Raw genomic sequence first — 16,690 nt, 5'->3', positions numbered from 1 at the left:
TTGCAATTGCTTTTGGCATCTTAGTCATGAAATCTTTGCCAGGGTCCATGTTCAGAATGGTATTTTGTTGGTTTTCTCCTAGAGTTTTCATAGTTGTAGGTCTTACATTTAAGTGTTTAGTCCATCTTGATTTTTGTATATGGTATAAGGAAGGAGTTCAGTTTCAGTCTTCTGAATATGGCTGGCCAGTTGTCCCAGCACCATTTCTTGAATAAAACAGTCCTTTCCCCATTGCTTGTTTTTGTCAACTTTGTCAAAGATCAGATGGTTGTAGGTGTGCAAGCTTTATTTCTGGGCTCTCTATTCTATTCCATTGGTCTATGTGTCTGTTTAGTTTGTTTCTGGATGATTTTAGAGGGCCAAAGCGGCAGCTTAGTATTCCTAGTTTTCCTGCTCTAACTCTAAGGGTGCTGGTACCAAGCCCCCAGCTTTATTCTCTAGTCTCAGGAGCTTAGGAACTGGCTGCACTGGAGGGGCCCGGTGTTCCTGCTCTGCTGGCCACAGCATTCTGATGGGGAGTGCTGGCCAGTGCCTTTCCTCAGGCGGTGGCATAGCATAGCAGGATCTATGCTAGCTTGAGTGTGGCAGCAGAAGTGGTAGTGGGGCAGGGTGGCCAGTTGCTGGTGGGAGTGAGGCACTGGATTCTGTACATACCCACATGCAGGCCACATTGACAGGGCAGAGTGCCGCACATTAGTGGTGGCAGGGTGTGCTCATGCCAGCAGTGGTGAAGAGGCAGGGTACATGTACACACATATGCCAGTGGGAGAGAGGAAGTATAGTCATCCGCACTTGCGGGCCAGCAAAGCAGTGGAGAGGACCTCGGGCGAGTGCATGACAGCAAAGTGAGGTGGGAAAGGCCTGTAAGGGAGTGGAAGCTGTAGGTAGGCAGATGTGCATCCATGGTGGCTGGTCAGTGGGAGCTCTCTGATGGTGAGGCATGGTCTGCTGGTGAAGGAGCTATGAGAAGGGCCCCAAGGAAGCACCCTGGTTGGGCATGCGAGGCTGTGGGCAAGTGGGCACGCCAGGCTGGGGCTCCAGGAGAGGCTGGCAGATGAGGACACTCAGATCGAACTGGGCACATCCCCATGGACAAGACTGCCCTACTCTGTCCAGGTCCTACAGTTACCCAAAGGCTAAAGCCACCTAGAAGAGTATGGCGAGCCTTGGAGGATGGGCATCACTGTCCATCCTGCTCCACCTGTATTTCAAACTATTTTGTCTTTCAGCAGATTTTTTAACTTAAATGTATGACATGTTATTTTTTTCCAGAAAATAATTTAAGTTTAAATCTTTTTTCAAGTTGAAATAATAGGACATATGAGAAGCACTGGAAATGTTTTTATAGCACTATAAAATGTATATCTTGATTATGAATTTGTTTCAGCCTGGAAAAGATTCTGAACATAGAGATACAAATTTTCAGTTAAACTCTCATTATCTAAAAGTCAAGGTTCCATCTTCCCACTATAGGTCTGCTTTTGAAAGCAATGCAGGTAGAACCATTTAGTTCTGACTCAGTCCCCAAAACCTGCATTGATAAGAACTAGTCTTGTATTAACTAATATTTTTTGAAAATACTATAAATATGTACTGATTGGGAATATTTAGAAATATATATATATATAAACAAATCTAGGAAAAAATGTAGGGAAGCTATATACTTATAGCTACATACAAGCTGATGTTTTGAAATTGGACTGATAGTTGACAATTACATCAAATGAGACCCCTGGAAAGTAGATATTCGGACAGTATAAAGAGTTCAAACATCAGAGGGTAATGACTAAGAAAGGAAGGCAGGGAAGAAGCAGGATTATGCAAGGATAGCCTCAGTCTTCAATGCAGATCTGACGGAAGCTCTCAACAATGGGGAGTTCTGGAGCAAAGACTGTCTATTACGAAAGTTTTGTGTTGGGCTGTTATGCCCAGACATTGGCTGGGGGCTGCTTGAAGAGATGGTGGCCTCAGCATGAAAGCTGAAGCATATTCTAAAGATGTTGTAGTTGGGGGCTATCAGCTAACTACACTCCTTGCGCTGGAACAGCTGGTTCTTTGAAGAAACCTGAGCAGAGGACCTTCAGGACTGCCACAGTGATGATGATAGTAGCTCCTACTATCATCATTGAGTAGCTCCTACTCTCCAGACACCATAGGTTCTCTTTACATATATTATTTGTAACCCTTGCATCACAGTCCCTATATATAGTATAACCTTCATTGTTCAAATGACAAAATTAAATATAGCTAGTAAGTTAGAGGCTGATGTGTTCAGTTTATTGTAAATATGCCCATAAACATTTCTGACAAAAATTTTCCTAATAAACTATTCCAGATTATGTCTTGTACCAACAATCAGTTTAAGAGCTTTTAAGCCAGAAGGGAAAGAGTGAAAGTAAGATTCCAGACTTGACATCTTACAAGACATACCTATTGAAAAAGAGCATTTATCAGAAGGACATGGTTGCTTCATGGAGTCTAAAGGCTGAAAAGGCAACTGATTTCTAGAAATAAAGCTGCCTGTCTCTGTTTGATTGTCTATCACTCTTACTTTCTACTCTACCTTTCTACCCATTTCTTTGCTTTTGCTATCCTAGATGTTCTCTCTCTCTCAGTCTTAAGCTCTGTCTCTTTTCCTTGGTCTCTCTCTCTCTCTCTCTCTCTCTCTCTCTCTCTCTCTCTCTCTCAATCTCTGTTCACAATCTGGGTTGGTCTCTGTCTTCTCTTTCTCTTTTTTCCTCTCTCCTTCTCTTGGTCTTCCTCTTTTTCTCTCCTTCTCTGTCTTTTGCTTTTCATTCTTCCTCTCCTACCTCCTCTCCTCTTCTCTACCTCTTCCTTCATCTCCTCTCCATTCCCCTCTTCTCCCTTCCTCCCTCTCTCTCTTTTGGCCGTCCCATCCTCACTTTCTGTCACTTTTTTTAGGTCTTGTATCTTGTCTGTTTCCTGATTCTTTCACTCTTTCTTGCTTTGTCTACCTGTCTGTCTGCCTCTTTGTATCTTCAAGAAGTAAAAAATGAGCCTACATCCTACTTTATAATTTCTTTAACTTTGATGTTCCATAAATGAAAGTATCTATATACATTTAAAGTTATATTTAAACCAATTATCCTTGCTACATATATTTTCACAGCTTCAGAAATAACTTATAATCTCTTTCCGCAAAAAGTACCATAATACACTAAGAATTAAATGCTGAAAGTAAAATACCTTTCTTAGCAGTTAACAAAGATAACTGAAGCACCATTTCCTAACTCAACACTCTAATTAGCTTTTCGTTCTAAATTAATAGTAATTTCAACCAAGGTATTCATTTCAACAAAGGTATTCTCATATAGTTGCTATGCCATATAGAGTTTTCTTGGACGTTGTTTGATCTAGCTCAAGTGAGAAAATTCTTTAGTTTCCTGTGAAATGGTTTAAAATTTAATGAACAGATTAAGGATTTTCTTAGTATCGTATATTATGATCTAGTCAACTAACTTTAAATTGTAGTTTTACGATACTAAAATATTTTATTTCTTTCTGCTGTTCAATCCCTATTTTATAAAAACATTTATAGAAAGCAAATTCCAGTACTCCTGGTAAGAAAAACAGAGGCCTTTTAACAAGTACTCCATCTTCAGAGACAGCTGGTTTGGTGGTAAGTATTAGCATTTGACACTTGTAGTATCTGTTTTCTGGCTCCTCCTCTCCCCACTCTTCTATTTTTCTTATATCAGGGGAATATCGCCTATGGAGAATAATATCTGTGTTTTCCTGTTGCTTAAGCACACTTTCAATGGAAGTACTCTATATAGTGCTAAGAGAAGGAAAAACTAGAGTACTGCAGCAACAACCAGGATTCTTACTTTTTTTTCCCTTCAGTTTTAAAAATTGTAGTGAAATATATATAACATAAAATTTATAATTTTAACCATTTTTAAGTGTTCAGTTGAAGTATATTCATTCACATCATTATGCAACCATCACCACTATTCATCTCTAGAACTTTTTTCATCTTGCAAAACTGAAATTCCGTATGCATTAAACAGTAACTTCCTGCTCCTCCCTACCCGAGCCCCTGGAAACCACCATTTTACTTTCTGTTTCTATTAATTTGACTACTCTAGATACCTCATATAAGTGGAACCATACAGTATTTGTCCTTTGTGACTAGTTTATGTCACTTAGCATGGCATCTTCAGATTCATCTATGTTACAGCATGCATCAGAATTTTATTTTTCAGGATGAACTGATACTCCATTGTATGAATATGAAACATTTTGTTTATCCATTCATCTGTTGATGGACAATTGGGTTGCTTCTGCCTTTTGACAATTGCGAATAATGCTGGTATGAACATGGGTGTACAAATATATGTTTGAGTCTCTGCTTTTAGTTCTTTTGAGTATGTATCTAGAAGTGGAATTGCTAGAGCATATGGTAATTCTGTTTTTAACGTTTTGAGGAACCACCACACTGTTTTCCATAGTAGCTGTACCATTTTACATTTCCACTAGCAAAATGCACAAGGGTTCCAGTTTATCTACTTCCTTACCAGTGCTTGTTATTTTCTTTTTTGTAATAGTCGTTCTTATGGATGTGAGGTGATATCTCATTGTGGTTTTGATTTGTATTTCCCTAATAAGGATGACATTGAGCATCTTTTAATGTGTTAATTAGCTATTCATATATCTTCTTGGGAAAATATATATTCAAGTCCTTTGTTTATTTTTGAATTTTTAATTGCTGAGTCATAGGAGTTCCTCATATATCTGGGATATTAACCCATTACCCAACATATGATTTACAAATAATTTGCCCCCTTCCATGGGTTGCCTTTTCACTCTGTTGATAGTGTCCTTTGATGCACAAATGTTTTTTATTTTGTCATAGTAAAATTTATTTTTCTTTTCTCACCTGTTCTTTTGGTGTCATATCCAAGAAATCATTATCAAATCCAATCTCATCAAGTCTTCAGTCAAACATCCAATGTTCCTCTTCAGTGTGAGCAATCCTCACAGAGGTCCATGCAGCAGCTTACATGGCAGTGTGGGGACTGCTCGGGCACAAGGAGATGAAATCCAGTATTTTTTGTAACAACACTTAGGCATAACGTCCATGGTCTCCACAAAGGACATGTGTAATTACAATGTCCCTGCACTCAGGGAAACCCAAAGTATTTTATATAGTGCAGTATTTATTTATTTATAGGGCATTTATAGTTTTTCCTAGAGATACAATTTTCCCATCAGACATTATTTTTACCATAAGCAACGTTGCCTAGTAACACAGCTGACATTCTTACACTTATCAGGTTCCTAGGGAAAAGGAGTTACAGATTTAACCAAGAGATGCTCATGATGGAAGAAAGGGTTTTGTTAATACTCTGCTGACAGTCTTTCCAGTGGCCCCAAAATCAATACTTTTTCCAGAAAATGAGTATCTCATTTTTTTTTCATTCTTGGTTGATATTTGGAGTTAAAATGTATTGATGAATAACAAATGTATCAAAATGATTTTTTCATGGCAAAACTAATTTAGTGACTATTTTACAAGTATCAATATATTTTTAAAATTGAGGTACAATTTACATTTTATAAAACTCAGTTTACTAAAGTGCATAATTCAGAGGTTTTTAGCGTACCTACAAATTGTGCAGCTATCATCACAATCCTATTTAAGAACATTTTCATCACCCCATTCATTAATAGTCAGTCCTCATTCCCGCATCCCACCCTCTAGTCCCAAGAAACTACTGATTTAGTTTCTGTCTCTGTAGGTTTGCTCTTTCTGAGTATTTCATATAAATGAGATCATATAACGTGGTGTTTTGTGCCTGGTTTCTTTCACTTAGCATAATGTTTTAAAAATTCATCTATATTATAGCAGGTATCGGTACTGCATTCCTTTTTTATGACCAATGTATTAGTCTGTTTCCACACTGCTATAAAGACATACCCAAGACTGGATAATTTATAAAGAAAAGAGGTTTTATTGGCTCACAGTTCTGCATGGCTGGGGAGGCCTCAGGAAACTTACAATCATGGTGGAAGGGGAAGAGGCAGGTCTTACATGGCAACAGGTGAGAGAGAGCATGGAAGAGCAGGGAAATCTACCTTATAAAACCATCAGATCTCGGGAGAACTCACTATCATCAGAACAGTATGGGAAAAGCCACCCCCATGATTCAATCACCTCCCACCAGGTCCCTCACTCGACCTGTGGGGATTATGGGGATTACAATTCAAGATGATATTTGGGTGGAGACGCAGCCAAACCATATCAACTGAATTATATTCCATTATATAGATATACTGTATTTTGTTTATCAATTCAGTTTATGGGCATTTATTTCCATTTATTATCTATTATGAATAATACTGTTATAAACATTTGTTGACAAGTTTTTGTTAAACATGTGTTTTCAGTTGTCTTAACTATATACAGTCATCCCTCAGTATCCATGGGGAATTGGTTCCAGGACTTCTCAAAGATACCAAAATATGTGGATGCTAAAGTTCCTGATATAAAATGGCATAGTATTGTTTTTTTGTGTATAACCTATGTGCATCCTGCATACCTTAAATCATCTCTAAATCAAACAGTCATTTTTTTGGAAATTTTTAATTTGGTACAGAAATATGTGGTGATTTCAGTAACCTCATAGAAAAATGGATATGGCAGTTAGGAGACAGTTCTATGTTAGAGATAGTGATTTAAAAATCTCTGGTGTTCAAATGGTAGGCAAGAAGATAAGAGAAGAATGCTGGGAAGTTTACATTTAAAGGAAGGGCAGGGGAAATTATTATAGGAGGTATGGTTGCTGAGTAGATAAATTTCATTTAGTAGGCATTTGATAAATGTTTGGATGACTGAATAGAAAAAATGTATCATAGCAAAGAAAAATTGCTAATTAAAAAATAACTTTAAAGTCAAAGAATGTTATAACCCATTTTACAGATTGATTAGTCTCTAAACATGCATCTTTTGAAGAGTTATTTCCAAATGTCAGTAATTATATGTATTCAGATGAAATTGTTCCTGTGTCAAGTTTACAGGAAAATGCTTCCAATGAGATGGTATTTTTCAGCTTTTCTTTAATTACTTAAAAATCATTGCTTCTGCAATGTTTAACTTCTACAAAAGAATAATGTGTTCTTTTATAGATTGATTTGTCCTCAGTGCAAAAAGCATCTTTTGAAGAACTATTTCCAAATGTCAGCAATTATGTTAATTCAAATGAAATTGTTCCTGTGTCAAGTTTGCAGGAAAATTCTTCAAATGAGGTAGTATTTTCCATTTTTCCTTCAATTACTAAAGGAAATAATTACTGGTACATTAGATACTTTGTATATGAGGTGCTTTAAGAAATCTCTTAACATATCAGAAACATAATTTACAAATATTTTCTCCTATTCTGCGGGTTGCCTTTTTACACTTTGGTTAGGGTCTTTGATGCACAAAATTTTTTATTTTTTATGAAGTACAATTTGTCTATTTTTTTCTTTTGTTGCCTATTCCTTTGGTGTCCTGTGCAAGAAATCATAGCCAAATCAAATGTCTGAAGCTTTTTGCCTTTCCTTTCCTTTCCTTTCCTTTTTTCTTTCTTCCTTCCCTTCCTTCCCTTTCTTTCTTCTTTTCTTTCTTTCTTTGACAGAGTCTCACTCTGTCCTCCATGCTGGAGTGCCAGGGTGCAATCAAGGCTCACAGACTCACGATAGGCTTGACTTCCAGGGTTTAGATGATTCTCCCACCTCAGCCTCTCGAGTAGCTAGGACTGCAGGCATACACCACGATGCCCAGCTAATTTTTTGTATTTTTGTAGAGACAAGGTTTTGTTATGGTGCTCAGGCTATTGCCCTGTATTTTCTTCAATTTTTTTTTTTTGTTTTAGGTCTTGCATTTAGGTCATTGATCCATTTTGAGTTAATTTTTGTGTATAGTATTAGGTAAGGGTCCAACTTCATTCTTTTGCATGTAGATATCCAGTTTTCTCAGCATCATTTGTTGAAGAGACCATCCATTCCCCCATTGAATGGTCTGGCCCCCTTGCCAAAAATGATTTAAGCATATATTTGAGGGTTTATCCCTGGGCTGTCTATTCCATTGATCTATATGCCTGTCTTTATGTTAGTACCATATGGCTTTGATTAGTGTAGCTTTGTAGATTTTGAAATCAGGAAGTGTGAGTCCTCCAACTTGTTCTTCTTTTAAATTATTGCTTTTACTATTCAGGATCCCTTGAGATTCCATGTGAATTTTAAAATGGGTTTTTCTGTTTCTGCAAAAACATCATTGGAGTTTTGATAGAGATTGAATGGAATCTGAAGATCACCCTAGGTAGTAATGGCATCTTAACAGTATTACATCTTCCAATCCATAAACATGGGATGTGTTTTCATTTATTTATGTTTTCTTTAATTTATTTCACCACTGTTTTGTAGTTTTCATTGTGTAGGTCTTTAACTTGTTTGGTTAATTCCTAAATATTCTTTTGGATGCTATTATGAATTGAATTGTAATTTCTTTTCTAATTGCTTATTGTTAGTGTGTAGAAGTTCACCTGATTTTTGTGTGTTGACTTGTGTCCTGTTAATTTGCTGAATTCATTTATTCTAATAATTTTTAATTCAATCTTTAGGGTTTTCCACAATGATACCATGTTATCTGTGAACAGAGATAATTTTACTTCTTGCTTTACAATTTGGATGCCTTTTATTTCTTTTCCTTGCATAATTGCTCTGGCTAGAACTATCAGTAGTATGTTGTAAATGCAGACATCTTTGCCTTTTTCTTCATCTTAGAGGAATAGCTTTCTGTCTTTCACCATTGAATGTGATGTTTACTGTGAATTTTCATATATGGCTGTATTAGTTCATTTTCACATTGCTATAAAGAAATACCTAAGACTGGGTAATTTATAAAGAAAAGAGGTTTCTTTATATATAGAAAAGAGGTTGCTTATGGCTCCTCAAGCTGTATAGGAAACATGATTCTGGCACCTCCTTCTGGAGAGGCCTCAAGAAGCTTCTAATTATGGTGAAAGGCAAAAGGGGAGCAAGGCATCTTACATGGCCAGAGCAGGAGGAAGAGAGAAAATGGGGAGGTGCCACACACTTTTAAACAAGATCTCACAATAACTCCCTCACTAGAACAGCAACAAGGGCATGGTGCTAAACAATTGAGGACCACCCCCATGAAGTACCACTCCCATGATCCAGTCACCTCCTACAAGGGCCCACCTCCAACATTGGGGATTACAATTTAACATGAGATTTGGGCAGGGACACAAATCCAAACCATATCAATGACTTTTATTTTGTTGAAGTAGTGTCCTTCAATTCCTAGTTTATTGTTTTTATCACAAAATGGTACTGAATTTTGTCAAATGCTTTTTTGGCATCAATGGAGAAGATCACATATTCCTTTCATTCTACTATATGTGATATATGACAGTGATTGACTTAAGTCTTGCCAAATTAAGCAGAAACATTGATTGATTTTTGTATGTTGAACCATCCTTGCATTCCAGGAATAAAACCCATTTGGTTGTGGCCTATCATCCTTTTAATATGCTGCTGAATTTGGTTTACTAGTAATTTGTTGAGGATTTTTGCTTTGATGTTCATAATGGATATTGGCCTGTAGTTTTCTTTTCTTGTCGTGTCCAGAAAAGACACTTTGTTTGACTTCGGGTAATGTTCATCTCAAAGAATGAGTTATGAATCATTCCTTTCTCTTCTTGGAAAGTTAGAGAAGTATTGGTATTAGTTCTTTAAATGTTTGGTAGAATTCACCAGGGAAGCCAACAGAATCAGGGCTTTTCCTTGTTGGGAGTTTTTTCTTTAGTGATTCAGTCTCCCTACTAGTTCTGTAGGTATATTCCGGTTTTCTATTTCTTTTTTTTTTTTTTTTTTTTTTTGAGACAGAGTCTCGCTCTGTCGTCCGGGCTGGAGTGCAGTGGCCGGTTCTCAGCTCACTGCAAGCTCCGCCTCCCGGGTTTATGCTATTCTGCTGCCTCAGCCTCCCAGAAGCTGGGACTACAGGCACCCGCCACCTCGCCCGGCTAGTTTTTTGTATTTTTTAGTAGAGAGGGGGTTTCACCGTGTTAGCCAGGATGGTCTCAATCTCCTGACCTCATGATCCGCCCGTCTCGGCCTCCCAAAGTGCTGGGATTACAGGCTTGAGCCACCGCGCCCGGCCCGGTTTTCTATTTCTGCATGATTTAGTATTGAGATGCTTTGTGTTTATAGGTATTTGTTTATTTCATCTAGGTTATGAAATTTGTTACTATGCAATTGTTCATAATACTCTCTTTGTAATTCTTTTTTTGGTATAATTGGTAGTAATGTCACCACTTTCATTTCCGACTTTAGTAATTTAAGTCTTCTTTCCCTTTTTATTAGTATTTTTCATTAAAGGTTTGTCAGTTTTGTTGCTGTTTTCAAAGAACCAATTTTTGGTTTGATTGATTTTCTTTATGTTTTTTTTCTATTCTCTATTTTGTTTATGTCTGCTCTAATCTTTATTATTTCCATCCTTCTGCTAAACCTAGTTTAGTTTGTGTTTAGATTGTTCTTCTTTTCTAGTTCCTTAAGTTGTAAAGTTAGGTTGTTGATTTGAGACATTTCTTGTTTTTCAATTTAAGCATTTATAGCCATAAATTTCCCTCTTAGCACTGCTTTGGCTAAATTCCGCAAGTTTGGATATGTTGTGTTTTTGTTTTCATTTGTCTCTAAGTATTTTCTAATTTCCCTTGTGATTTCTACTTTGGCCCATTGGTGTTTAAGAGCATGTTGTTTAATTTTCACAGTTTGTTGAATTTTTCAGTTTTACAAACTCTGTTTTTTTATGACTTCATTCTATTTTGGTCAGACAAAATACTTTGTATGATATCTATCTTTTAAAATATATTGAGACTTAATTTATGGCCTGATACATGGTCTATCCTGTAAAATATGCCATGTGCCCTTGAGAAGTATATATATGCTGTTATTTGAAAGATTGTTCTGTATATATTTTACATGTAATTGATTTATTGTATTAAGTCCTCTATTTTCTTATTCTCTTCTGTCTGGTTATTCTATCAATTATTGAGAGGGAGGTATTGAAGTCTTCAACTATTATTGTAGAACTGTCTATTTTTCCCTGCAGTTCTGTCAGTTTTTACTTCATATATTTTGATGGTCTGTCATTCAGTATATAAATGCTTATAATTGTTATATGTTTTTGTTATCTTGAGTCTTTTATTAATATATAATGTTCATCTTTGTCTCTTATAACCTTTTGATTGAAACTTTATCTGATATTATGATAGCTGCCCCTGCTCTCTTTTGTTACTATTTACATGGAGTAGCTTTTCCTATTCTTTCACTTTCAATTTATTTATATCTTTGAATCTAAAGTGAGTCTCTTATAAACAACATATAGCATATGCTGTATTTTTTTGCCAATCCCAGTTTTTCTATAGGAGAATTTAATTCATTTATTTAAAATACTTACTGATAAGGACAGACTTATTTTTGTTATTTTGCTCATTGTTTCCTATATGCCTTTATATTTTTTTGTCCTTCACTTTCTACATTACTGTCTTCTTTTGTGGTTAACTGATTTTTTTGTAGTGAAATATTTGAATTTATTTCTTATTTCCTTTTGTGTATATTCTATAGCTATTTTCTTTGTGGTTACCAGAGGGATTGCCTTTAGCAGTCTAAAGTTATGGTACTCTAATTTGAATTTATTTAGCAGTCTAGAGTTATGATACTCTAATTAGAATTTATGGTTGACTTCAATGACATACAAAAACTTTGCCCCTTTACATCTCTGCCCCAACCCCTTTCAGGTGATGATGTTAACATTTTTATACATCATGTCCCTTAAAACATAAATTAATATATTTTTTTGAGATGGAAACTCACTCTATTACCCAGGCTGGAGTGCAGTGGCACGATCAGGACTCACTGCAACCTCCACCTCCCAGGCTCAAGCAATCCTCCCAGTTTGGCTTCCTGAGTAGGTGGGACTACAGGCATGCACCACCATGTCCAGCTAATTTTTGTATTTTTTGTAGAGACAGGGTTTTGTCATGTTTGTCAGGCTGGCCTCCAATTCCTGGGCTTAAGCAATCTGCCTGCAGCTTGAGATTACAGGTGTCAGTGACCATGCCCAGCCAATAATACTTTTAAACACTTTAGTCTTTTAAATTATGAAAATAAAAATGTGAGTTACAAACCAATGTCACAATAATACTAGCTTTTATGCCAATAATTATTTTTAAAATTTATTAGTCTCTTAAATGATATAGAAAACAAGAAGTAGAGTTATAAATTGTTGTTGTCATAATAATAGCTTTTATAATTGCCCCTTCTATTTGCCTTTATTTAGATCTTCATTTCTTCATACAGCTTCAAGGTACTGTCTAGTGTCCTTTCATTTCACGTTATAGGACTCCCTTAAGCATTTCTTGCAGGGCAAATCTAGTGGTAACTACTTCCCTCAGCTTTGTTTATCTGGGAATATCTTAATTTCTCCCTCATTTTTGAAGTACCGTTTTACTGCATGTAGGATATTTGGTTCACAGGTAATTTTCTTTTATCACTTTGAATCTGTCAGCCCACTGCCTTCTGGTAGCCAATGTTTCTGATGAGAAATCTGTTGATTATCTTATAAAGATCCCTTGTATGCAACAAGTCACTTCTCTTGCTGCTTTCAGGAGTCTTTCTTTGTCTTTCTTTCTAAAGTTTGATTATAATAAGTGGGTGTCTTTCAGTTCATCTTACTTGGAGTTTGTTGAGCTTCTTAGATGTTTATGTCTTTTATCAAATTTGGAAAATTTCACACATTATTTCTTCTAGTATTCTCTCTTCCCCCTTTTCTCATTATTTTCCTTCTGGGACTTTCACAATGTATATGTAGGTCTGCTTGATGGTGTCCCACAGGTCCCTTATACTCTGTTCATTTTTCTTCAATTTTAAAATTTATTTTCTTCAGACTGAATGAATTAATTGTCCTGTTTTCAAGTTTATAGATTCTTCTGCCTGCTTAAATATGCCCTTGGATCTTTCTAGTGAATTTTTCCTTTCAGTTATTGTGTTTTTAAGCTCTAGGTTTTTTGGGGTTTTTTTTTTTTTTTTTTTTTTTTGCTTCTTTTGATGTTTTCTCTTTTTATTGATATTTTAATTTTGAAAATACATAGTTTTCTTGACTTTTTTTTCACATCTTCCTTTAGTTCTTTGAGCATCTTTTAAAGAGAATTGTTTTAAAGTTTTTGAATAGATATATAATCAGTTCCTTTTTAGAGGCAGTTTCTGCTGATTTTGTTTCCATTTGAATGTACCATACTTTTCTGTTTCTTTTATGCCTTTTAATTTTTTTTTTAAAAATCTGGATGTTTGAATATAATAATGTAGTAAATGTGGAAATGAGTTTCTCCACCCTTCTTAAACCTTGCCATCTTTTTTTTTTTTTTTTTAAAGATGGAGTCTCCTCACTCTGTCATCCAGGCTGGAGTGCAGTGGTGCCATCTCAGCTCACTGCAAACTCCACCTCCCAGGTTCACGCCATTCTCCTGCCTCAGCCTCTGGAGTAGCTGGGACTACAGGTGCCCACCACCATGCCTGGCTAATTTTTTGTGTTTTTAGTAGAGATGGGGTTTCACTGTGTTAGCCAGGATTGTCTCAATCTCCTGACCTCATGATCTGCCTGCCTCAGCCTCCCAAAGTGCTGGGATTACAGGTGTGAGCCACTGCACCTGGCCAACTTTGCCGTCTTTTGTAATTGTTTTTGTTTTCATTGTCATAGGCTACTTATATGCCAAGGATCAGCTTGAGGTGTAAACTTAAGGTCTTCTTAGGTCTTTTCTGAGGTTTGCATATTTCTCTAGACACGCACAGTTACTGTTTAGCTTTCCTTGTATATGCAGTTGTTCTTAATGTCCAAGTCATTATTGTGTAGCTCCTAAAAGGAGAAAAGAAAAAAATTGAGGAAAAAAGGGTTCTTGCCTGTTAAATCTTCAGGTACTGTTCCCAATATTGTGTCAGCATTAGCACTATTTCTGCTAATCTTTTCAGATAGTTCGTTTACTGGCCTCAGATAGTTTCTTCATAAGCACGTACTGATCAGTACTGTACTGCATACTGAACAGTATGCATATTGCTGGGGTTCTCTCTGTGTGTAGCTCTCTCCTCTCTGGTATTCTGCCCTATAAACTCAGTCATTTTGGTTTCCCTAGACACTCAGCTGCATCTCCTCAAGTCAGGCAGTCTCCTGGGTACTGCTTAGTTTTCCCTCCCTGTACTGCAGGCTAGAAATTCTCTCAAAGCAGTAAGTTGGGGAAATTGTAAGACTCATATGGTTTGTTTTCCATGTCTTGGAGATTACTGTCCTTCAATGTCTGATGGCTGGTGTCTTGAAAACTGTTGTTTCATATATTTTTTTCTGATTTATTTTTGTTTTAGGCAAAAGGGTAAATCTGGAATGATATAGATTGGCTTTGTGTCCCCTCCCAAATCTCTTGTTGAATTGTAATTCCCAATGTTGGGGAAGGGACCTCATGGGAGGTGATTGGATCATGGGGGTAGTTTCCCTCTTGCTGTTCTTGTGACAGTGAGTGAGTTCTTGCAAGATCTCTTTTTGTTTGAAAGTGTGTGGCACTTCTCCCTTTTCTCTTTCTCCTGTTACCATGTGAAGATAGGCTTGCTAGCACCTCACATTCTGCCATAACCATGTTTCCTGAGGCCTCCCCAGCTGTGCCTCCTGTACAGCCTGTGGAACTGTGAGTCAATTAAACCTTTTCTCTTTATAAACTACCCAGTCTCAGGTAGTTATTTATAGCAATGTGAGAACAGACTAATACAGAAAATTCATATCAGAGAAATGGGGCATTGCTATAAAGATACCTGAAAATATGATAGTAACTTTGGATCTGAGTAATGGGCAGAGATTGAAACAGTTTGGAGGGCTCAGAAGAAGACAGGAACACGAGGGAAGGTTTGGAACTTCTGGAGACTTGTTGAATGGTTTTGACCAAAATGCTGATAGTGATGTGGATAGAGATGGCCAGGCTGATGAGGTCTCAGATGGAGCTGAGGAACTTACTGGGAACTGGAGTAGAGGTTACTCTTGCTATGCTTTAGTAAAGATACTGGCAGCATTGTGCTCCTGCTCTAAAGATCTGTGGAACTTCGAACTTGAGAGAAATAATTTCGGACATCTGGTGGGAGAAATTTTTAAGCAAAGCATTCAAGATGTGGCTTGGCTGCTTCTAGCAGCCTATGTTTATATGTGTTCACAAAGAGGTGATCTGAATTGCAACTTACATTTAAAAGGGAAGAAGAGAATAAAAGTATGGAAAATTTGCAGCCTGACCAGGTGGTAGAAAAGAAAAGCCCATTTTCTGGGGAGAAATTCAAGCCAGGTGCAGAGATTTGTGTAAGTAAAGAGGAGCTGTGTTAATAGCCAAGACAATGGGAAAAATACCTACAGAGAATTTCGGAGACCTTCACAACAGCCCCTCCCATCACAGGCCTGGAGGCCTAGGAAGGAATAATGGTTTTGTAAGCCAGGCCCAGGGCCTTGCTGCTCTGTGCAGTCTTGGGACATGGTACCCTGCATCCCAGCCACTCCAACTCCATCCATGGCCAAAAGGGGCCAAGGTACAGCTCAAGTTATTGCTTAAGAGGGTGAGCCCCAAACCTTGGTGGTTTCCACATGATGTTGGGCCTGCAGGTGCACAGAAGGCAAGAGCTGAGGTTTGGGAGCTTCCGCCTAGATTTCAGAGGCTGTATGGAATCACCTGGACATCCAGGCAGAAGTCTGCTGCAGGGGCAGAGCCCTCATGGAGAACCTCTACTAGAGCAGTATGGAGGGGAAATGTGGAGTTGGAGCTACCATTATTTGTTAAAGATTACACAAAATAAAAAGATGTTGTAAAGCATGATATCTAAAGCATAAAATGTGGAAGGGTAGAGTAAAAGTATAGTGTATGTGATTGAAGTTAAGTTGTTATCAGCTTAAAATAGAATGTTCTAACTACAGGATGTTTTATGTGAGCCCTATGGTAACCACAAAGAACAAACCTTTAGTAAATACACAAAAGATAAATAGAAAGGAATGAACACACACTATGGCAAAAAAAAAAAAAAATCAACAAAGCACAATGAAAAACATCAAGAGAAGAAAAAACATATTATCATTGCAATCAATGCATAAAAACCATAGACAAAATCCAACATTTTTAATGATAAAAACTCTCAACAAATTAGGTGTAGATGGAATGTACATAAACACAATAAAAGCCATTAATGATAAGCCCACAACTAATATACTCAATGATAAAAAACTGAAAGTTTCTTCTAAGAGGAACAACAAGACCTGAGTACCCATTCTTGCTACTTCTATTCAACATAGTACTAGAAGTCCGAGCCAGAGCAATTAGGCAATGAAAAGAAATGAAAAGCATCCACATTGAAAAAGAAGAAGTTGGCTGGGCATGGTGGCTCACGCCTGTAATCCCAGCACTTTGGGAGGCCGAGGCAGGCAGATCACAAGGTCAAGAGATCAAGATCATCCTGGCCAACATGGTGAAACCCCATCTCTACTAAAAATACAAACATTAGTTGGGCATGGTGGCATGCGCCTGTAGTCCCAGCTACTGGGGAGGCTGAGGCAGGAGAATTGCTTGAACCTGGGAGGTGGAGGTTGCAGTGA

At 37.2% G+C, this 16,690-nt stretch overlaps 1 protein-coding gene across 1 annotated transcript in view; it reads left to right on the top strand.

The window, feature by feature from the left end:
* The window catches only part of MEIKIN (meiotic kinetochore factor), a 140,433-nt gene that overhangs the window by 80,889 nt on the left and 42,854 nt on the right, over positions 1-16,690 (top strand). The window contains exons 10-11 of the mRNA XM_011951046.1: positions 3,560-3,640; positions 7,150-7,269. Coding sequence (XP_011806436.1) covers positions 3,560-3,640; positions 7,150-7,269 — 201 coding nt within the window. The remainder of the gene's footprint in view (positions 1-3,559; positions 3,641-7,149; positions 7,270-16,690) is intronic.

Source organism: Colobus angolensis, unplaced genomic scaffold (assembly GCF_000951035.1).
Source record: "Colobus angolensis palliatus isolate OR3802 unplaced genomic scaffold, Cang.pa_1.0 Scaffold314, whole genome shotgun sequence".
Classification (NCBI taxonomy): Eukaryota; Metazoa; Chordata; class Mammalia; order Primates; family Cercopithecidae; genus Colobus; species Colobus angolensis.
The sequence above is the reverse complement of the archived record's forward strand: the minus strand, read 5'-3'. Positions and strand labels throughout refer to the sequence as shown.